The following is a 23,042-nucleotide window of genomic DNA, read 5'->3' as shown; positions in this document are numbered from 1 at the left end:
GAAACCATGTATTATCTTCATTTCCTCCTCCTCCTCTGCTTTTATCTCTTACATCTGTCACCAAAAACTGTCCATTTACCCTGCATAAATGTCACAAGTCCACCCCTCCCCCTGTTATGCATGTCTTCACTGCCTTTTATTTCCCTAGGGGAGCAAATATGAAAACTGAAAAGAGTTAAAGGGTTGATATAAACGAGGGAAGGGGGCACCTGGGTGGCTCGGTGATTAAGCATCTGCCTTCAGCTCAGGTGATGATCCCAGGGTCCTGGGATGAAGCCCCGCATTGGCCTCCCTGCTCAGTTGGGGGCCAGCTTCTCCCTCTCCTGCTGCCTGCAGCTAGCTCTGCTCTTGTTGGTGCTATCTTTATTAAAAGATAAACATCTTTAAAAAATAAATAAATAAATGAGGGAAGAAGGCCAGTGTGTGAGGCAAGAGGGATGGGGTGGAGACTGTGGTGAACTAGAAAGAATATCAGTGGAACCTGAGCCACTGCTTCTCAGCCCCAGCCACATGCTGCTGTGGGGAGGCACACCCATGGGTGGCAAGCTTTTAAAAGCCAGAAATCTGTTGCTGTTTTTAATGTGAACTGTACGAAGTTAATATTGGCAACTTATTTTTTAAATAACATGTTTTAAACAATGAGTAGACCACCACAAGGGGCAAACAACACACCGGCGGTCTGAATTTAGCATGCAGCAGCCGATTTTTGACCACCAGTTTAAACCATCGTCCTAGCTACGACTATTGATGTGGTTTCTTTTCTGGTCTCCAGCCTCTACCGTCTCTCACTTCCATGCACTTTGCTCACAGCCTGCGGAGCATCTCCCCAGTCAAGTCACACCAGCTCCTCCCACTGCTTGACCTTGCCACGGTCCCCCAGATTACCCAGGAGACCAAGTCCAGACAGTTGAGGCAGGCCGTCAGACTCCTCTGTCACTGCCTCCAGGCCCGCTCCACTCCCCACTGTGCTCTCCTCTGGCACACATCACTCCTTTGTCACCAGCCAAGACGTCCCCGGGCACCTCTCTTCAACCCGTTGTAATGTTTATCCATGTGTGTCTCCTGCACTAGATTGTGAGGGATGGTCATTGACCCAGGTGACCACCTCTTATCTGTCTGTGCTTGTGTGGGGCACCTACAGCTCAGAAGGTAGCTGGTAAACATTTTTTTTGATAAATTAAAATATGAATGAATGGGGGTGCCTGGTGGCTCAGTTAAGTGTCTGTCTGCCTTCGGCTCAGGTCTTGGGATCGAGCCCCTGCTTCTGTCTCTCACACTCCCCCTGCTTGTGTTCTGTCTCTGTCGAAAAAATAAATACAATCTTTTTTTTAAATAAAAATTTAGGGATCCCTGGGTGGCGCAGCGGTTTGGCGCCTGCCTTTGGCCCAGGGCACGGTCCTGGAGACCCGGGATCGAATCCTACGTCGGGCTCCCGGTGCATGGAGCCTGCTTCTCCCTCTGCCTGTGTCTCTGCCTCTCTCTCTCTCTCTCTCTCTGACTATCATAAATAAATAAAAATTAAAAAAAAAGTTAAATAAAAATTTAAAAAATGAATGAATGATGATTGTTAGCCAAGTAAGGTAGAACTGTCTTAAAGGATGTTTATTTCCTGCCCCCTTTATACATAACTAAGACTTGAGCATCCTTTTGACAAAGACAGTTTTCTTCTTTCCCCCCACTGGTCTCCAGCCCCCAGGATGCAGGGGTGTTGAAGACAAGTGGTCTGGGAGCCAGGACACGCTGGCCTTCTGTCCCGGCTGGCAGTTCTTATGGGCAGGTCTCTGGGGTCTCCGGGGCTTCCTTAATCCGCTTTCTCTTGGGCTTTGTTTTGTGAGGAAGTTTCCTTAGAGAACCTGAAAAGGGAAGGTGAAAGAGTCCTGATAACATCACAAATCGTAAGAGAATCTCAGCCTGTGACATTTAGGGGGTGTGGTAGGGACAGAAAGGAAGAGTAACAAAATGTTATCTTCACTTGCAACATAGTCCCTTCCTCTTTCCTCACAGGAACCCTGCGGCGTAGGAAGATGGTATCACCCCCATTTACAGATGAGGGATCTTACCTAAGCACAGAGTCCACCCAGCCCAAAGCCCTAGGCAAGTTGGGGCACAGTCAGGACTAGACCACATTTCTTGACTCTGAGTCCTCCCCACACCCAGCTCAGATTTCATGCCCTACTTCCCAGGACATGCATAAAAAAACATCTGGAAAGTGCTAGCAGTAGCGAGGACAATGTGATGTTTATATATTCTTGTTTTTACTTATCAATATTATCTTATTTTCTATGCTATGCTTATGTTTTTAGGAACAAAATGTTATTTTAAGAATTACATAAAAACCCATCCAAGGCTTTTTCCTATTATTCCCCATCCTGCACTTCTGCAACCTGCTCTTCCATTCACCTCCAGGCCCAGACTGTGTGCTCATCACCCCTCACCTCTGTACACACCTTTCCTCTTTCCCTCCCTCCCCCCTTCTTCTCCTTCTCCTTTTCCCTTTCTTTTTTATCTTTGATCTTTTAAATTTTTAAAAAGATTTATTTATTTGAGAGAAAGAGACAGAGAGAGAGAGAGCGAGAGAGCATGAGTGGGGCGGGGGGAGGGGGTTTGGGGGAGAGGGATGGGGGAGAGGAAGGGGGGAGAGGAGGAGCAGAGGGAGAGGGAGAAGCAGACTCCCAATTGAGCAGGGACCCTAAAATGGAGCCACCCAGGCACCCCCTTTACCCTTTATTTAAAGCCTGTCCCAGAGTAACCTCCTTTAACCAGCCTGTCCTACCCTTTGCCCTATGGCCTCGGATTGCTCCTTTGTAAAAGGGGAGTAGTAATACCCATCTCCTGTGAATGCTGCAGGGGTTAGGGTTAGGTAAATAAAGAGAGGCCAAGCACCTGGTATGGGGATAGGCTGGCCCCAAAGCCCAAAGCTCACTTTCTTTATCTGATTCATGAATGACTTGGCATGGGGTGTCTGAGTGGTTCAGTCAGTTAACCATCTGCCTTCAGCTCAGGTCATGATCCCAGGGTCCTGGGATTGAGCCCTGCATCAGGCTCTCTGCTCAATGGGGAGTTTGTTTCTCCCTCTGCCCCTCCCCCCTCACTCATGATTTCTGTCTCTCTCAAATAAATGAATAAATAAAATCTTTTTAAAAAAGGATGGACTGGCTTTCATCCCATTGTATATTTTGCTTCCTCAATTTAAACTGTAGGCAGCAGGGCCAAGGGCCCTCACAGAGCCCAGAGAGGGTTCTGGGCCTCAGTAATTGTCTGACTCATGCCCACTGCCCCTGCCCTGTTCTCACTCCTGCTATTCCACTCGGGGTAGCTGTGACCGGTGGCAGAGGCCCAGAGAGCTGCTGACCTGCATCAGTCCAGCCAGCCTCTCAGAGGAACACCTAGGGCCAATTTAGGACCACATTTTAAGATTCTAGGCCAGTTTGCCTTCACTTCCTCCCCCAGTAGCTAAGCAAGACCAGCTAGCTAACTGTAGTCCCAGAAGCCAGATCCAGAAAAGTGAGGAGTACGTGGCTCCAATATCAGTGCACAGGAGGGGACTTCATAGGTTCCAATTTTGGCTGGGACCCCTCCCCGAAGAATCTCTGTCCCCTAACCCCACAGCCTCTACCCAGAGGGCCAAGCAGTGCAGTCATGGCAGAGACCAAGGCTGCTGGGAAGGCCATGCCCAGGCCATCTGACTTTCTCCGCACTGTGGGAATGAAACGCTCCCTTAGCCCATATCCCACCTGACACTGAGAGTGGGCATCCTGCCACTGCTGGGACAATTCCTGAGAATCCCCACTCTTGGCTGCTAGAAACAGTCTCTGCTTCCAGTCCTACAGGAAAGTACCTTCAGTTAAGTTGAATCCTTAACTGAAAAAGGCAGGATCCAAAATGGTATGTATGGAGACCTCGGGAGGGAAATCCTACAGAACACTGAAAGAAACTCTAAACTCTTAACAGTTGTGGCCTTTGAGTGGTGGGTGACTTTTCCTGTCTCCTGATTTATGCTTATCTATACATTGCAAACTTGTTATGATAAGCATACCTGCAGGGAGGGGGACAAAAAAAAAGAGAAAACAAAGTGCAGAGGGGGAAGGAGAAATAGAGAGGGAAATGCAGGGTAAAGATGGAAAGGGGAGCTCATCTGGCTGTACCATAGCAAGGCCCCTCCTCCAGGCGCGCCCCCAACTTAAGGGCATTACCTTTCCTGACCCGGGTCAGGGATGTGAGCTCCCCCAACAGAGAGGCCTCTCCGTGGGGAGCCTGCATCTTGGACAGCCTCTCCTTCATGCCGCTGATGTTATTGTGCAGTCCCCAGGCGCTGCAGAGCTTGGGCAGGTTGTCTTCCTGGTCCGCCAGCAAGGAGCTCTCCGGGGCGTCCAAGGGGCAGACCGCCACCTGCAATGGGCCCGTAACGTTGAGGAGAGTGTGGAGGAGAGACAGCTCCACCTTCCAGAGGCCCAGCCCTGCCCTTGTTAGGAAATTACTGTGGTTGGCTGTGCCTCACCCCTGCCTAGCCAGCGGAAGGAACCAGTCACAGATGGGGGAAGAGAAAGGACCGTGGGGGACATGCAGGCCAGGCTGCCAACTGTGTCTTCTTGGGTGGTTCCTTACTTTGATATATGTCCCCCATCTCTTTTTAAAGTTATATATAGGGCCTCTCTTATTTGATTTTTTATTTAAATTCGATTTAGTTAACATAGTGTAATATTGGTTTCAGGTGTAGAATTTAGTGATTCATCACTTACATACAACACCCAGTGCTCATAACAATACCTTAATACCTGACACCCATCTAACCCAGCCCCTGCTCACCTCCCCTCCAGCAACTCTCGGTTGCTATACTTGTCTACAGCTCCATAGTTAAGAGTTCTCCATAATTAAGAGTCCCTTATGGTTTGCTTCCCTCTTTTTTTTCCCTTTCTCTTATTTTCATCTGTTTTCTTAAATTCTACATGAGTGAAATCATGATATTTGTCTTTCTCTGACTTATTTTGTTTAGCATAATATACTTTAGCTCCAAACATGTCATTGCAAATGGCAAGATTTCATTATTTTTGATGGCTGAGATTGTGAGATAGATAGATATACATCATCAGTCAATGGACACTTGGGCTCTTTCCATAATTTAGCTATTGTTGATAATGCTGCTGTAAACATCGGGGTGCAGGTACCCCTTTGAATCACTGTTTGTATCATTTGGGTAAATACCCAGTAGTGCAATTGCTGGGTTGTAGGGTAGCTCTATTTTTAACTTTTTGAGGAAACTCTAAACTGTTTTCCAGAGTAGCTGCACCAGTTTGCATTCCCTTAACAGTGTTAAGAGGGTTCCCCTTTCTCCACTTTCTCACCAACACCTCTTTTTTCCTGTGTTGTTAATTTTAGCCATTCTGACAGGTGTGAAGTGCCATCTCATTGTAATTTTGTATTTCCCTGATGTTGAGTGATGTTGAGCATCTTTTCATGTGTCTGTTGGCCTAGAGTTATGGTGTCTCATGTGCTTGTTTGTAATGAAACAATGGTATTTGTTTCAAAGTCCTGGGCAGGGGCACCTGGGTGGTTCAATGGTTGAACATCTGCCTTTGGCTCAGGTCATGATCCTGGGATCTTGAGACTGAGTCCTGCATCAGGCTTCCCTAGGGAGCCTGGCTTTTCCCTCTGCCTGTGTCTCTGCCTCTCTCTGTGTGTCTCATGAATGAATAAGTAAAATCTTTAATTAAAAAAAAAAAGTCCTTGGCAAAATTAAAATTGAGAGCCTAAAAATATTTTTTGAAATTTTCCTGGCCAGTGAAATCGAGAAATCACTAAAATGACACCTCATATTCAGAAGATTCACTGAAACGATCTACCCATTCATGTTCAGAGGAAAAAACAGAGACCCAGAGGGGGAAAGGCTTTGGTTAAAGCTGCACAGCTAGAGTGGGGTGCCGTAGTTAGAGCAGGGCTTTCCTCTGAGCAAGATTACATTTGAACCCAGGTCTTCCCTCCATTTGCTATGTGGTCTGGGTTATGTTATTTTAACTCTCTGCGTTTGACATCTTCATTTACACACTGTGGACACTAATTCTAATTACCATGTTGGGTTACTTTTGAAGATTACAGGAGGGAACATAAAGTGCCTGGCACATAGAAACTGTTACCTATGATTATTATTTTGAACTAGTGATCCTCAAAGTGTGCTCTGTGAACCCATGGGGGCCCCTGAAATATTTTTACCTCACTGACCCCCTGAAAAGTGGGGTCTATTCAAAGTGCAAGAGAGAAACCAATGGATTCTAATGTAACCCAGTGTGAAGAGGTCATTGATAAAATCTGAGAAAGCTACATACTTTATATATGATTTCAACTGTATGACATTCTGGAAAAGGCAAAAACACTGAGACAGTAAAAAGATCAATGGTTGACAGGAGTTTGAAGGGAAAGAGTGGAGGGGTGAATACGTGGAGCAAAGGGTTTTTAAGGCAGTGAAACTATTCTGTATAATATTGTAATGGTGGATATGTGTCATTATGCATTTGTCAAAACCTATAAGGGGCACCTGGGTGCCTCAGTTAAGTGTCTGCCTTTGGCTCAGGTCATGATCTCAGGGTCCTGGAATGGGGTCCTACATCAGGCTCCTGGCTCATCAGGGAGCCTGCTCCTCCCTCTCCTCCCCACTCGTGCTCTCTCTTGCTATCTATCTCTATCAAATAAATAAATACAATCTTAAAAAAAAAAGTATAGAATGTACAACACAAAGAGTGGGCACTAATGTAAACTATGAACTTTAATAATGTGAACTTTTATAATGGGTCAATACTGGCTCACTGATGTAATAAATGTGCCTCTCTAATGTAAATGCTAATAATGGGAGCAGGAGGGGATATTAGATGAGAAATCTCTGTACTTTCTATCCATATTTTCTGTAAACCTGAAACTAAAAATATTTATATATTTTAAAATTCATTGATTTGGTTTCATTTATTTATTTATGAGAGACAGAGAGAGAGAGAGGCAGAAACATAGGCAGAGGGAAAAGCAGACTCCCTGCAAGGAGCCCCATGTGGGACTTGATCCCAGGACCCCAGGATCACGCACTGAGCGTGACAGCAGACTTTCAACCACTGAGCCTCCTGTGTCTTCCTCATTGATTTGGTTTCAGATTCCACATTGCTACTAAGTAGCTGCCACTTGCTGAGTTTTGGTATCAAGGAAAAATATCCACGACTATGTGACAAGGCTAATAGAATTCTCCTCTCATCTCTAAATATACATCTATCTGTACAGGCTGGGTTTTTTTCAGTCAAATCACTGATCTTAAGAGATTGCAGAAACGATTATTTTTTACTAAGACAGACACTGAAGAAGTTTGCGAAAATGTGAAACAGTGCTACTCTTCTCGCTCACTAAATTTTGTTTTGGAAAATATAGATATTTCTTGTAAAAATGATCTATGTTAAAATGCAATGGGCTCCTTGTTTTTATTGTTAAATGGATTAGTAAGTACATATTTGAATTTTTTCTTTAGTTTCAATTTCAATTAGGGCAAATATCAATAGATATAACCAACATAAATGCTTTTGGGCTTTTGGGGCTTCTCGATAGCTTTTAAGAGGGTGACCATGACTTGAGACCAGAATGTTTGAGAGTGACTGTTTTTGAACAAAGCCAGGCCAGGCTCTGTTGATAGTCATTGGAGCCTTCCCCAAGCTGGCTGTGCCCTTCTGCCCCGACTCTGCCATCCCCACCCATAGCTCCTCGGGAATGTCCCTGCACCTGTTACCATCAGGGTGTGGGTGTGGAGAGTGAATATGTATCAAGAACATGAAGCTAAGCCTCTGCCCTCTTCAGCCCCATTTGATCCCCTGCAGGGGTAAAGATAGGGGTAGTGGGGTCTTCCTGAGGCAGTGTGGAAATGAGCAGAGGGATGCTGGCGGTATCAGAGGGCCCCCTCAGCCCCAGGCCTCCCCCCATAATCCAAGAACACACCAGCCAACCCTCAGCTGGGCCCGGGAGGAGCTTTCCTGAGCGCCTCACCAGGAGCTTGGCCGTCTGGTTGCTCTTGGTGTACTTGTAGAGCCTGCGAAGCTGTTTTGCCTCCAATTCTGAGAAGAGAGAAACAAATCGCCAGAGCATCCTGCAGGGGAGAAACCACGGCTAAGGGAGGCAGAGCACAGCCCCCTTTGCCCTTCAGTATTTGTCTTGTGTTCAGGACCCACCCAGGGAGAAATGGGTCACATGCTGCTTCCTTGGATTTGGTTGGACACATGGAGAGATGGAGATTTGCTAAACCTTGAATATCCCATCCTGGTGATGGACACCCACACCACACAGCAGTTGTTCCATCAGAGGTTATTCTCCACAGGGTCAGGAGAGTTCTTTGTCCACTGTGTATGCAAGCTGCCATGAATCAGCACTGCCCTGAATAACTAAAGGACTGTTCTCTCCACCCCTTTTTCACCATGCTCACTCCAGGATCCTGACACTTTCACATAAAGATGAAGGACTCAAAGATTTTGACTGAGGTGTGTCCTTGAATGGAAGGGCGTGGGTGGGGCATGACCCAGGAAGGGGTATAGTGGGAAGAGCAAGGAGGCCGCCCTACTTCCTCCAGTGCTTGATTTCCCAGGTTCGGCAGTAGTGCTGCAGAAAGGTGTTGATGTGGTCCCCTAGGACCACCAGGCTCTGCTTCATGTACTTTAGCTTCTTCTTCTGGGGAAGGTCCTTGGGCAGGTTCAACTTTCGCAGGAACTTCTTCAGTGGCCTTAGATATTCTTTACACTGAGGAAGCAACAAATGAAGTGAGGGACTATAGGAGAGAAGAAGAGGCAGATGGGGAGTCCCAGGTAAACAGCAGCCCTTCTGGGCCAGGAAGTGTTAAGTGAGTTAGGTAAGGAGACTCTAGTCAAGGTTTTACCCCACTTCCTTCCCAAAAGCACGACAAGTGGACAGTAAACTATGGGTTGAGGCCTTCCAATTTCTGTCTCTGGGGGAGGGACAGGGAGGAGGGACAGAGTCCCTTACTTACAATTTTGAAGGTGTCCTGGCCCAGGCCCTTGGCATGGCGTACAAGTGAGTCTCCAGTGCGGTTGGTGCTGGAGCTCTTCTCTAAGAGGTGTACATCTGTCACCTGGGAGGAGGCAGGGGGCAGTGGTCAGTCGGGGGGGTCGGGGCTTAAGTGAGTGCTCCTAAGGGGCAGTGCTAGGCAACCGGTGGTCCAAATTCCAGCCAACGCCCTTCTCCCTTTTCTCTAGGACCTCTTCCTTGGTCCAGCCCTGAGGCAAACAAGCCCTTCACAAAGAAACCCATTCCTGAAGATCCCTGCTTAGAAAACCTAGAATGCCCTACCCATTTCTTTTATAATAATTATAGCACAGTATAGTAGCTAATTTTGCAAAGCATTTGATAAACATGAACTCATTTTGTTCTCCCACAAATTCTGCAAAGTGAGATATCCTTATCCCTGGTTACAGATAAGAACCCTTTGAGGCACCAAGAGATTTAAGGAACTCCTTGAGGGGAATGAGCAGGGAGTCATTTACTCCTTCATTCAGCAAACATTTAGTGAGTGCCCAAGTCCCAGGCCTGCCTTTAACCTCTAGTATCAAGCCATGGTAATGGGCACTCAGAAAAGCACATGACAGTGATGGTAATGAGAAAAAGCTTTCTGACAGCAAAAGTGGGGCCAGAAAAAAGCTAAAAATTAAGGAAGACAAAGTGACTATGAAATAATACTTGCAGTCAGAGCACAGGATTAGACTGACACGGTAGGATTTGCACCTGACCTTTCAAAAGCCTCTCAGAAAAATAAGCATTAATCCCCTCTTGCCTGTGTTCAGGGGGAACAAGAAAGATCCAGGCCCAGATCGCTCTGGAGGTGGAGACCAGGGAAAGGGAGAGAGGTCAACGGAGAGAGTATGGAAGTTCGACTGCTCCAGGCCCCAGAGAGAGGAGGCGCTCGAGCGGATTGACTCCACCAATACACCACTCACACCACACAACCATGCACGCAGACCCTAAGGCAAGTGTACACACTCATGTGCAGACACATTTGAGCACTTTTGTCTCCATAACCAACAATCATTTTGCCAGGAATCTATGTCTTTGATAAATATGTTTGAAGGAGTTAACATCCTCTTGTTCTTTCTGTCTCGTGCTGACTCGTGTATATCACCATCTTTCCATCATGTTCTCTGCTTTCCAAGACCAGCCCCCCACCAAGGACTCCCCTTTCTCCTCTCCCTCACATCCTTAGCCCTACTTCACCTTTAATGGCTTGTCCCCTTCAGCCCCTTGCCCACAGGAGGCCTCCGTCTCAACAGGTGCACTGGTGGACTCCAGAATGGCACTCCTTCTGTTCCCTCAGGCTTCTGACCTACTGCTTCTGTGACCTGAGTGTCTCTGGGAGTGGGCAGGTTGGCTCCAGAACTCAGAGCAAAACCATGGCAACTGCCAACACAGAGCCAGGTTCCCCTCCCCCTCCCCAACCCTCATTCTCAGGGGTGGCCGCCAGCCAACTCCTTCAACTGGGAACCCAACTGGGGAAGTGAGTAGGATGTGCTGGGCAGACACAGGACTTTGTCAGAGCTCACCGCTGGCCAGGGGGGTGGGAGACGGCACCCCCGCTCCCAGGAGAATGTCAGAGGCCCGTGGTGGTGAACCCTGGTAAGACCTTTGAAATAAGTTTCCTGCGTGTGCACCATCCATGACTCCTGGGGTACACCGCGGGGTCCCCGAGATGAGAGCCATGGTTTCTAACACTTCATTCTAGTTTGGCGACAAAGGCCTAGAAAGTGCACGGAGAAAATGGAATCCAGTACGTCTCTCCTGAAACGGATCTTTTGTTCCTCTGCAGCCTCCAGGAAGTTAGTAAGCCCGCGGCGCTTGGCGTCGGTTGAGGGGGGTAGCGTTTTTAGGAGGGGTGCAAAAAAATACAAGCTACCGTGTATTATCTCAGTTAATCCTCACAACAGCCTTCCCTGAGGTGGGTGCCAGCGGCGATCCCGTTGCACAGAAGAGGAGCCGAGACGCATCGAGGTCGGGGACCTGCCTTAGGTCCGCGGCCACCAAGTGGGGCGCGGGGCTTTCGGTGGGATCCAGGCTGCTCTCGCCCGTCCCCCCGGGATCTGAGGCCCGGAGAGTCGCTGCTGCCGCCGGAGTCCCGGCGCCTCCCAGGCCCGCCCAGCCGGGAGCTCCTCGGGGCTCTCCGGGGTGCGGAGCCCCAGCCGCGACCTTGCCCCCCACGCGGCCGCGGCGCCCGCTCGCCTCCTCCCTGGGCGCGCACGGCGGGGCGGCGGCGGCGGCGCCGCGGGGACCGGGGAGCCTCGGCCTCCTCGACTCCGTCTTCTCTGCGGGGACGCTGAGCTCCGCGTCCTGGCCCTTGGCCTCGTGTCCTCTAGGCCCGGGGTCCCGGCCCCCTGCCTCCGCCGGTACTGGGTCGGACCCGCTGGGCCCCCCGAGCGGGCTGGGCTCCCCGCCGCGCCCCGCCGCGCCCCGCGAGGGCCTCCCTCTCGCCATCTGGCGGCCGTACCCGCTCATGACAGGGACCCTGTGGCCCGGACCTTGGGGAGCGCGGGGGGCGGGGGGGGGTGGACTGGCCCTCCTCCAAACTGGAAGCTCCGTTGTCTGAGCTCTACACCCGGACTATCTTGCCGCTGCTAGGAAGGAAAATTATATCGGCAAGAGTAAGGAAAAAGGGGGCTCTCTTACACACTTCTACTGGGAACGATGCACATTGTTAAATGAACATTCCCTTGGGCCCACAAATTCTACTTCTAGGAGTTGGTCCTAAGGAAGGATGATGTATTCCTTAGGACTATTACAGTGGTGACGATTTGGAAACAACTGAAGTGTCATCTGTAGGAAAGGGTGAGTAAACTGTCGAACACCAATACTTAAAAATACTGCTCTGCTGGGACGCCCGGGTGGCTCCGCGGTTGAGCGTCCGCCTTTGGCTCAGGGCGTGATCCTGGGGCCGGAAATCGAATCCGCAACCGGCTCCCTGCAGGGAGCCTCCCCTCCCTCTGTCTGTGTCTCTGCCTCTCTCTGTGTCTCTCTTGAATAAATAAGTAAATAAAACCTTTAAAAAAATACTGCTCTACCAGATAGTAAATAAATTTTTAAAATACTGTTGAAATACGAATTATTAAAATATTTTTTTTACATTACTACTTTATTTCTCTACTGAATGATGTGGAAAACAAGAACCAAAACTGCATTTGTGGTATGTTTCCATTTTTGAAAGTATGTATTTATATATGCATAGAATAAAGGCTTCGGGGGGATTCTTGGCTCAGCGGTTTAGCGCCTGCCTTTGGCCCAGGGCATGACCCTGGAGTCCCGGGATGGAGTCCCGCATCGGGCTCCCTGTATGGAGCCTGCTTCTCCCTCTGCCTGTGTCTCTGCCTCTCTCTCTGTGTCTCTCATAAATAAATAAATAAAGTCTTAAAAAAAAAAAAAAGGAAGAAAAGAAAAGAAAAAAGGCTTGAAGGGTACACTTCAAAATATAAAGGGTGATTTTTCACTTTTTTTTTTGCATATTGTCTGCATTTTTAAAAATAATGAATATGCTTTACATTACAGTCAGAAAAAAAAGGAGAGCTGAGTCTGTTTTTAAAAGTTACTCACAAGGAATAAATAACATCATTAAAAATGTTATATAATGATAAGTTTAAAAACACAACACAAAAGAGTATTATACTATAACTCAGATAAGTCGACATGATTATGGTCCAAGACTGGAAGAAAACAGTAGAAAAAAGGAACAAGGAGTTAAATATAGATATAGATATTATATATCTATTCCTCCCCCTGCCCCAAATAATATTTATGATTCAGAAGAAGCTAAGAACTTCAAAGTTTATCTGTCCCTGCCTGCTCCCTCATCCCACTCCACTTCTCCTTTTCCCTCCCAGAGCCTCCAACAAGTCCTAGACTCCAGATGCCTGCCCTATTCCCATAATGGTTTTATTATCAACCATAGGGAGTAGCCTGAAGAGACAATTGAGCCTACCAGCTGCTAGGAATGACTCAACACTCAACATTAAAACAAAAATCCATCGCCTTTGGGAGACATTCTTCTAAATACAATTGGTTAGCATAAAATGACACTATAGGGCAAGTCAACTCATTGAACTGAGTTATTCTTCCAATATTTAATTAAAAGAAAAAAAAAACCTCTATGTGCCGTGTACCTCAGGCAGGTGCAGTGGAGAAGGTGAGGTTAAGGATGTTAATTCTCTCTCTCTCTCTCTCTCTCTCTCTCTGTCTCTCATGAATAAATAAAATCTTAAAAAAAAAATAAAAAGATTTATTAAAAAAAGGGACGCCTGGATGGCTCAGCGGTTGAGCGTCTGCCTTTGGCTCAGGGAGTGATCCTGGAGTTCCGGGATCGAGTCCCACATCTGGCTCCCTGCGGGGAGCCCGCTTCTCTCTCTGCCTGTCTCTCTCTCTCTCTCTCTCTCTCTCTCTGTGTCTCATGAATAAATAAAATCTTAAAAAAAATAAAAAGATTTATTTAAAAAAATTAAAAAAAAAAAGGATGTTAATTTGTTCACCCTCCACTATGAAGGTTGGTATATTCCTTGATGGTATGGGCCAGTTTCATAATGATCATGTCTCACCCCTACCCTCTAGTGACCAAAATCTTGTTGTATGCCCTAAATTCAGTGGACAGGGAAAATGACTCTTGGCATCTACTGCCTACACTTCCCCTCATAGACTTGAAGATCTCTTTCCATATCTCTCTCTGGGTTTAAGAGTGACTCAGACTTTTTATTCCCCTAAAGAACTCTCTCTCTATCCCTTTCTTTAATAAGAAATCCAAGAGTATCTTAGCATTGCCAAAAGAAACCTCTTGATCTTGCTCTGAATTATCCAATTAGAATTGTATCAAGTCTCCAAGAAAAGGAGGACCATTCAAATTCCTACCATAGCTGAAGTGCTGGGTCTGGAGGAAATGTGACAGTTCCCAGCTGAGGGCCAAGGTATCCCTAATCCAAGGCCACGAGGGACTCTTATCACTACCCAAGACAGAGTCTCTTAACATGAGGTCCACTGATAGGCCTGAGGGAGTCAATAAACCCTTTGAAACTCTTAACTAGCAAGTTCTATGTGGAGAATCATAGTCTTCATCAGCGATCAGAGAGGTCTGTAGCCCTAAAGAGGTTAAGAATCAATGATCTAAGAGGTCTAACCTACTTCTTAGCAGTAGTTTTCAGGTGGGTCTTTACATCTGAGCTCATGGAAGCTCTCAAATGGAGGTAATGTGAAAAATGCCAGAAACACAGTTGATCTAGAGAGAAACAGGATAAAGGAAGAAGACAAGGGGGTTTTTAAGTCTTACTAACCATATTTCAGACCTGACTCAAGAAACCAGTGACTGAGGAGAAGGCCAGTGAGATCCTTGCTTTGTCCAGTAAAGCTGAAGTATTGCACCCCCTGCCAGCAGCCTGCGCCCTTCCCTCACCAGTAGGAAGGAAGCTCCTGCACTAACCTGAGGGTAAGAGCCTGTCAGGATGGAGCCTGCTGGCGTGACACCTTTCCCTCTCACCTTGGCAGGATATAGTACCTCTCTGTATGCTGATCAGGAGCGTCTCTTCATCTCTCTCCTCTCAAAATATTTCTCAAAAATAGTTGGTTCTTTTTTCTTCACTCTTATCTGCTGTTTACTATAGTTTTCCATTTATGGAGCCCTAGTTTAATTTCACTTTGGGTTTTTTTGTTTTGTTTTGGTTGTGGTTTTTTTGTAGCAGTGTTTTAATTGGGGCTTTATGTGCTTTAAAAATATCAGGATATCAAAATAACACCACAGAATGGCAAACATAACTTCAGAGCATTTTTTTTTAAAGATTTTATTTATTCATGAGAGACACACAGAGAGAGGCAGAGACAGAAGCAGGTTCCCTGCGGGGAGCCTGATAAGGGACTCAATCCCAGGACCCTGGGATCAAGATCTGAGCCTAAAGAAGCTGCTCAACCACTGAGCCACCCAGGTGCCTCTGATTGTGTAAGTTGATGGAGGTAATTAAATTGAGTGTGGTGATCATTTCAGCATATATACATACATCAAATCATTATGTTGTACACCTTAAATTAATACAATGTTGTATGTTAATTAAAATTTAAAAAAAATTTTTTAAATTTTTTTAAAATTTTAAATTCTTCAGGTGATAGGGCCCATCAGGGCTCAGCGGTTAAGCATCTGCCTTTGGCCCAGGGTGTAGTCCTGGAGTCCCAGGATCGAGTCCCACATCAGGCTCCCTGCATGGAGCTTGCTTCTCTCTCTGCCTATGTCTCTGCCTCTCTCTCTGAGTGTCTCTCATGAATAAATAAATAAAATCTTAAAAAATAAAAATAAAACAAACAAACAAACAAAAAACCAGAAAGGGCCCATCAGTGTGCCTGACACATAAGAAGTGTTTGGTTAGTATTTACCTTTCACTGTAGACCATGAGCTCCTTGAGGACAGAATCCTGCTCAAATTAGCTTTCTATCCTCCAAATCTCTATTGCAGGAGCTCAATAAATGTTTGTTGAATAAGTGAATGAATGGATGGCTGTTCCCATGATAAATGGAGAAAATGTTATCTTAACAGTGAGCACCAGAATTACTTTTAGGAAAGGAAACAACTTCACTAGCTGAGGGCATAAGGTAAGATCTGAGGCTAAGGCAGGAGCCTTATCACGAAAAAGAGGTAGTGAAGCTGCTTTGAAAGAGAAAATGAGAAGAATTTGGCCTTTGGTTTTGCTTTTGACCTAGAAAAGGATGTCAGAAGCCAGAGGAAGAGAGAGGGGAGCACTACAGAGATAAGATGAGAGGTTGAGTCACCATGGGATGAGGTGGAGGCTCAGTAGCTGGGTATGACACTTCCAATGAGGCATGCCTGGGGAAGAGTGGCCCACAGGATGAATATGGGTTGTATCCGTTTTCCATAAGGTATGAGATGCAACATTTCATTAGGACCCTCTGTGTCTACCCTACTCAACAGCTTTAGATTTGTGTCTGTTTTAGAATGAGATGAAGCAAAGAGAAGCCAGGCTATCCTATTTTGGGCCCAGGCTGCCAGTGAGAGATAAGGGGCAACAACAAGATATGGTACAGAGACAAAAATGGGGCAAAGGGAAGAAACATGATCAGAAATGACCACTGTGATGACATCAATTCCTGGGAATTTGTAGAGAAAACTAGAAACTCACTTTAGACTTCCATGGTTTATAGATTGGTGACCCAAACCAATTTTCTCTAGATGTTAAAAAGCTAGGAGTCTTGGTTGCCAATGGATTACATTCAATTATGTTGAAATTTATATAGCTATGTAATATTCCACTGCTTAACCAGTGGATATTAATATAATACACTTTGGCTTATTCCTATAGTTCAGAGAGTATATTCCTCTAGTTCCTATATACTTTGAGAAGAGTTTTGTGTTTTTCGACTCCTGCTGGAATTAGGAATGTTCTGGATAAATCCATAAAATCTAAGGCCCTTATACAATTACCCTACTCTCTTACAAAATGTTTTGTGATGTCCAACAAAAGTTGAGCTATCTAAAGGAGAGAGTAGGGCAGCCCCGGTGGCGCAGCGGTTTAGCGCCGCCTGCAGCCTGGGGTTTGATCCTGGGGACCCTGGATCAAGTCCCACATCAGGCTCCCTGCATGGAGCCTGCTTCTCCCTCTGCCTGTGCCTCTGTCTCTCTCTCTGTCTGTTTCTATGAATAAATAAATAAAATCTTAAAAAAAAATAAAGGAGAGAGTAGGGAAATGGAATGGCAGTAACAGATAGTGGAGAAGCCTGGGAAACACTGCATTAACCTAGTGATGAAGGTTAACATTACCAATGATGTCATGTGAGTATCATGTACTCCCATATATGATGTGTTATGAGAAGAAGACTTCAGGGGTACCTGGGTGGTTCAGTTGGTTAAACATCCGACTCTTGATTTCGGTTCAGGTTATGATCTTCAGTCATGAGATCGAGTCCCACATAGGGCTCTGTGCTCAGAATCTCCTTCAGATTCTGTCCCTCTCCCTCCTCCTCTGCCCCTCTCCCCATTCATACTCTCTTTCTCTCTAAAATAAATAAATAAAATCTTTAAAAAAGAAAAAGAAGAGGGATCCCTGGGTAGCGCAGGGGTTTAGCGCCTGCCTTTGGCCCAGGGCACGATCCTGGAGACCAGGGATCGAGTCCCAGGTCGGGCTCCCTGCATGGAGCCTGCTTCTCCCTCTACCTCTCTCATTCTCTCTCTCTCTCTCTCTCTCTCTCTCTGTCTATCATGAATAAATATATAAATAAATAAATAAAAGAAGAGAACTTCATTTCTGCAATATTATTGTTTTTTAAGATTTTTATTTTAAGTAATCTCTACACCCAACATTGGGCTCAAACTCATAACCCTGAGATCGAGTTGCATGCTCTACCTACTGAGCCAAACAGGTGCCCCCTGTTGTATTCTTAAAAAAAAAAAAAAAATTATCCCAATCTAATAATGAGAAAAAATCAGACAAAGCCAGGTTGGGAGAATTCTACAGGATATCTGGCCAGAACTCCTCAAGATTGACCAGGTCATAAAAATAGGGAAAGACTAAGAAACTCTCACAGACTAGAGGAGACTGGGGCGACATGACACCTAAATGTAATGTGGTACTCTCAGTTGGATCCTGGAATAAAAAATGAACTTTATTAGATCCAAAGCAAACCTGGAATTTAGATAATATACTAATGTCAATTTTTTTAGCTTTGACAAAAGTAGCATGGGAATTTGTTAACAATAGTGGAAGTTGAGTAAGGCGTATACAGGAACTTTTTATACAATCTTTACAACTTGTCTGTAACTCTGAAAGTATTTCCAAGTAAAAAGTTTATTTAAAAAAATCTGAGGGCCCCTGGGTGGCTCAGTCAGTTGGGTTTCTGCCTTCGGCTCGGGTTGTGGTTCTGGGGTGCTGGAATTGAGCCCCACTTTGAGCTCCCTGCTCAGCAGAAAGCCTGCTTCTCCCTCTCCCTCTGTTGCTCCCCTTACTTGTGTTCTCACTCTCTCTGTCAAGAAAATAAATAAAATCTTAAAAAAAAAAAATTACATCTGAATTACATGGCCTTTGGTCTGACCCAGGGAACCCACATATTCTTATGTTTAGCTTTTCTGTTTAAGGGAATATAATTACATGGTTTATTTGTGCCACCTGACAGAGTACATTTCAAGGAATCTTCATTTATTCACCTCAGGAAATAAACAATAACACTTTTTCTCTAGGTTCTGCTAGCCTACAAAAAAGAGACACATTCACATTCCAGGAACCTGGTACCAGGAAAGACATTCTCCATTAGGCTGTTTTGGTAGGATCAAACCTGACTTCCTTTTCAGGTCTGCCCTCTGGGATAATTATTCATGGATGCTTCATTTGTGCAATAGTAATATATAGAGATCGAGTGCACCTCTGTGCAGAACTCTGTCCTGAATACTTACATAAGAAAGGAAAACACATACAACTGAAGTGATAGCACTAAGATTATTGTCAACCTGGTAAGTGTTTTCTGGGCAGCCAATAAGCCTATGATGGCCATGAATGAATTTGTTAAATTCTAAACTGGGACTCCTACTAGTGATTATTCTCTGCTTGTCTGGGGATTGTGGCACTGGCTAAAAAGACCAGTTTTCTATTTAAGTGTCTTTTTCAAACTGGAAACATGAGAAGATTGTTTCTCGGCAGCCACTATTTTTAGAGTATGTGCTCCGGGAGCACAATAGTGTTGCTTCAAGGGAGCTAATCTCAGTCTCTTTTGAGGCAGATGTGCATCCTTCTACAATTTCTCTAAATAAGTCCAAGTCACACTTACAGATACCTTTGGCATGGTATGTAACACAAAGACCATTGAAAAGCTGTGTTTCCGCATGGCCAAAACCCCCTCTCAGAAAGGGATCTTTCCCAGACCAGCTTTTTAAGGAAATGAGATGTGGAGGAAGGTAGGCTCAAGTAGGAAGTGATAGTGCCTTCTCATAGGCATCTGGGCAAAGGAAGACCTAAAGGGTCTTCTCTCAACCCCCAAAAGTTAATATAAAGATCAACTTAAGACTTGTCCCTGGAATTAAAAATATCAAAAGACTAATGCTTAGGACATATGTTGTATGCATCACCTTGAAAAAACTTTTTACTTAGAAATAACTTCAAGTTTACAGAAAAGTTGTTAAAAAACCAAAACACAACAAAGAATACTTGTACATACTCAGATTCATTTCTTAATGTTTTAATCAAGTTGCTTTATCATAGCACTCTCCCTCTTTCCCATTCTCTCTACACACACACACACATTACACATATATGTACATACAACATATATAGTCTAGAAATGTGTGTGTTGTGTGTGTAAAAACTTTTTTTTACCTGAACCATTTAAAAGTAAGTTTCAGGGGTGCCTGAGTAGCTTAGTAAGGTAAGCGTCTGCCTTTGGCTCACATCATGATTCCAGGGTCCTGGGATCAAACCCCTTGTCAGGCTCTCTGGTCTGAGGGGAGTCTGTTTCTCCTCCCTGCTTGTGTGCTCCCTCTCTCTGTCTGTCAGATAAATGAATAAATTTTTTTAAGTAAGTTTCAAAAAAAAAATGTAAGTTTCATACATCATGGTCCCTTCCCCCTAAGTAACCCTGGTGTATATTTACTAAGGAACAAGTATTCAAGTCAAGAGATACTCTATTTGATGGTGCCTGGCTGGCTCAGCTGGTGGAGCATGAGACTCTTGATCTCAGGTTTGTGAGTTTGAGCCCCACGTTGGGTGTAGATTACTTAAAAAAATAAAATCTTAGAGAGAGAGAGATACTATATTTGATGAAACACACCCAAAGAGCCTCATTCACACCTGGATCAGATCTTAGTGATGAGATCCTACAGTCCAGGCTTGAACCTGATATCATAATGCAGATTTGGGAGAAGGGGGTGAATGTATATTGCATACAAGAGAAATATAAGTCCTTGTGACCGGTGGCAGGCTGTGGCACAGCCATTCCCTTGAGTCTAGGCAGAACTTTGTGACCACATCAATGTCTAGAGTGCAGCAGAAATCACATTGTGTTACATCAACGCTGGGTCATAAAAGGTGACACAGCTTAAGCTGATTACTCCCTCCCCCGACTCCATGAATGTATGCAGACACTGCACACCTTGGGAACCTAGCCACAGTGTTATGAAGGAAGAGGAAGCACATTACATGTGTAGTTGTTTCAGCCCACAGTTCCAGCTGAGGTCTCAGCCAACAACAGGCACCAATTGTCAAGCATGTGAGTGAGTGAGCCTTCAGAGGATTCCACTCCCTAGCTTTCAAGCTGTTGCTGTTGACTGGATGGAGCAGAGGTTAACTATCTTTGCTGAATCTTGCCCAAATGGCAGATTCATAAGCAAGATATGTTCTATGCCACTAAGTTTTGGGAGTAATTTCTTGTGCAGCAATAAAAATCAGAAACACATGCAATGACAGGTACACTCACATGTAGAAACAAATATGTATGTACCAGCATGTAATTACACTTAGTGCTCTAAGTCCTTCAGAATAATGTAAAAGTTTGAGATCAATGAGGGATGGTGTATTGAAGATGGAGAAAATCCTTATATTAATGTTTGCATAATGAAAAATTGGGTGCAGTTAATAAATGCACACAGCGACCTATAATTAGAATTTAAGCCTGCCCACCTTTGTTTTTGTTCCATATCCACAGAAACTAGAAGATTTGGGCTAATTTAGCACTGTTTTTTTGGAAAGGTTGCCCGTGAGTCTGGATGTGGTCTGAGCTACTAATGAAGAGAATTTTTCTGAGTGGGGGAAATTGAACCCTTTTCCTGTGGAATTTCTGGGGACAATCTTAGTATCTATTGGGTACTCCCTCAAACTTTGGCATTAATTAATTAGGATGTCAGTATTACTAAAGTACACAAAAATATGTGGGCCTAAAAACAATCTCTCTTGAGTGACATCCAGCCTGAAGTTCATGCACAGGTAGAAATCTAACTTCAACTATTAATTATCATACTTTAACCTAATTCAATTCATTCTTTTAGAACAAATTTTAAGGGTGCCTATTGTCCCCAGAACCTCCTGACAAGTATTGTCTATTGAGAGATCAAAGAGATCATAACAGAATAGTAATCTGATGCAAAACAACCAAGCTCTTAAAATCTACCTGAAACCATTCCTCAAATTCTTATAATTCTCACCAAGTGTTAGAAGTGAGAATTTTTGGGCAGCCCAGTGGTTCAGCGGTTTAGCGCCGCCTTCGGCCCAGGTTGTGACCCTGCAGACCCGGGACACCCGGGATTGAGTCCCACTTCAGGCTTCCTGTGAGGAGCCAGCTTCTCCCTCTGCATGGGTCTCTGCCCTCTTTCTCTCTGGGTCTCTTATGAATAAATGAATAAAATATTTTAAAAAAAGAAGTGAAAATTATTATCTTGCTAGTTAATCATGCATTTTGATTTTTCATTTGTGTTAGTAGCTAGCTTTTTGTTCATATAAAGGGCATTTCTGATGAGGCAGAGCTGTTTATCTTTTGAGTTCTACTCTGTTCCTTTATTCACACTTTTTTTCTTTCCTAGAATGCTCGTTCCTCTTTTTTTTTTTTTTTTTTAAGTTTTATTTGTTTTAGAGGGGGATGGGCAGAGGGAGAGGAGAAGGATCATGCTGGCCCAAAGTGGCACTCAGTCCCAGGTCCCTGAAATCCTGACCCTGAGATCACGACCGAAACCAAGAGTTGGCCACTCAACTGACTGACTTACCCAGGCACCTCTCACTCTGCACTCTTCTTTGCTTTCCTACCTTACTGGTTTCACCTTCTCAGTCTTTTTTGCTATTTCCCACTTCTGAACTTTTAATGTTGGAAGCCCCAGTTACCTTGGAGATCTCATCCAGTCTCATGACTTCTAATATCATGAATCTCTAATACTCCTCAATTTATATCTCCAGCCAGAACCATTTCTCACTTCAGACAAATATTTAACTCTCTATTCAACATCTTTGCTTGGATGTCTAATAGGCATTTCAAAAGTAAAAGTTCTAAAGCTGAGCTCCTGAACTTGCCCCACAAACCTGCCCCTCCTATTATCTTCTATATCTCAGTGAATAGCAACTCTAGTCTCCAAGTTACTTAAGCCACCAACTTGGAAGTGGTTATTCTATGACACATTCCGATTCAGTCTATCAATAAATCCTGTTGGCTCTACCTTCCAAATATTATCTTGGACTCAACTTCTCACCCCTTAACCCTCCCTGCCTGGAAATCTGCAGTAGCCTAACTGGTCTCCCCATCTTTACCCTTCCTTCCTTCCTTCCTTCCTTCCTTCCTTCCTTCCTTCCTTCCTTCCTTCCTTCCTTCCTTTCTTTTTTCTTTTTAAGTAAAATCCATGTTGCTCAATGTGGGGCTCAAACTCACAACCTGGAGATCAGGAGTCATATGCTCTTCCAGCTGAGCCAGCCAGACACCCCTGTCTCTACCCTTTCATCTCTTTTCTCACTCTAGTTCATTTTCAACATATCAGAGAGATCCATTTAAAGTGTATGACAGATCTCTTCTCTATGCAAAATCCCACAATGGCATCCCATTTTCTAAATAGTAAAAGCCAAAGTCTTCCTGGAGGATGTGCCTCTAAGCATTTCCCCTCAGTGTTCAGTCACACTTGCTCCTTACTGATCCTTATACCTGCCAGGATGCTCTTGCCTCGTTGCCTAGGATATCCACAAGGTTTACTCCCTTGTCTCCTTTAGATTTTGGCTTAAATATCACCTTTTGGCTCCTCTCTGACTATTCTATTTTAAATAGCAACCTTCATCTTCATGCTATTTAAATAGCAACACTTCCTATCTCCTTTCTCTGAAGTTTTTCTCCACAGAACTTGTTACCAATGCACTTACCGTTATTTTACTTATTTTGTCTTTCTTTTTCCACTAAAATGTAAGTTTAATAAGACCAGGATTTTTTCTTCCTTTCTTTCTTTTTTAAAGATTTTATTTACTTATTCACAAGAGACAGACAGTGAGAGAGGCAGAGACACAGGCAGAGCAAGAATCAGGCTCCCCACAAGGAGCCCAATGTGGGACACG

The 23,042-nt window shown here is 44.8% G+C and overlaps 2 protein-coding genes and 1 long non-coding RNA gene across 5 annotated transcripts in view; 2 read left to right on the top strand and 1 right to left on the bottom strand.

The window, feature by feature from the left end:
• Nucleotides 1–1,576: 1,576 nt before the first annotated feature.
• CHCT1 (CHD1 helical C-terminal domain containing 1) lies at nt 1,577–10,765 on the bottom strand. Of its 2 annotated transcripts, none has more exons than XM_072779692.1 (6): nt 10,563–10,765; nt 8,999–9,100; nt 8,576–8,751; nt 7,960–8,107; nt 4,194–4,389; nt 1,577–1,853 (listed from the first exon to the last, which is right to left on the bottom strand). In XM_072779692.1, the coding sequence occupies exons 1-6, from the start codon at nt 10,671–10,673 to the stop codon at nt 1,768–1,770; spliced, it is 819 nt and encodes a 272-aa protein (XP_072635793.1). In that variant the 5' UTR covers nt 10,674–10,765; the 3' UTR covers nt 1,577–1,767. The 2 variants fall into 2 exon arrangements, with proteins under 2 accessions (XP_072635793.1, XP_072635794.1); XM_072779693.1 differs by having other exon boundaries at nt 8,008–8,107; nt 10,563–10,719.
• LOC140606384 (uncharacterized) lies at nt 10,399–18,000 on the top strand. Its single transcript, XR_012008711.1, has 3 exons — nt 10,399–10,635; nt 10,742–11,838; nt 14,329–18,000. It is a non-coding gene; the product is annotated as an uncharacterized lncRNA (long non-coding RNA).
• Nucleotides 18,001–20,100: 2,100 nt separating this feature from the next.
• The window catches only part of USP32 (ubiquitin specific peptidase 32), a 217,489-nt gene continuing 214,547 nt past the window's right edge, over nt 20,101–23,042 (top strand). For both annotated transcript variants that reach the window (XM_072779658.1, XM_072779657.1), the window contains exon 1: nt 20,101–20,235. In XM_072779658.1, the coding sequence (XP_072635759.1) occupies nt 20,142–20,235 (94 nt within the window). In that variant the 5' untranslated portion in view covers nt 20,101–20,141. The remainder of the gene's footprint in view (nt 20,236–23,042) is intronic.

The sequence above is a fragment of the Canis lupus genome, chromosome 16 (assembly GCF_048164855.1).
Source record: "Canis lupus baileyi chromosome 16, mCanLup2.hap1, whole genome shotgun sequence".
In the NCBI taxonomy this organism is placed as follows: Eukaryota; Metazoa; Chordata; class Mammalia; order Carnivora; family Canidae; genus Canis; species Canis lupus.
Note: the sequence above shows the minus strand (reverse complement) of the source record. Positions and strands in the feature narration are given on the sequence as shown.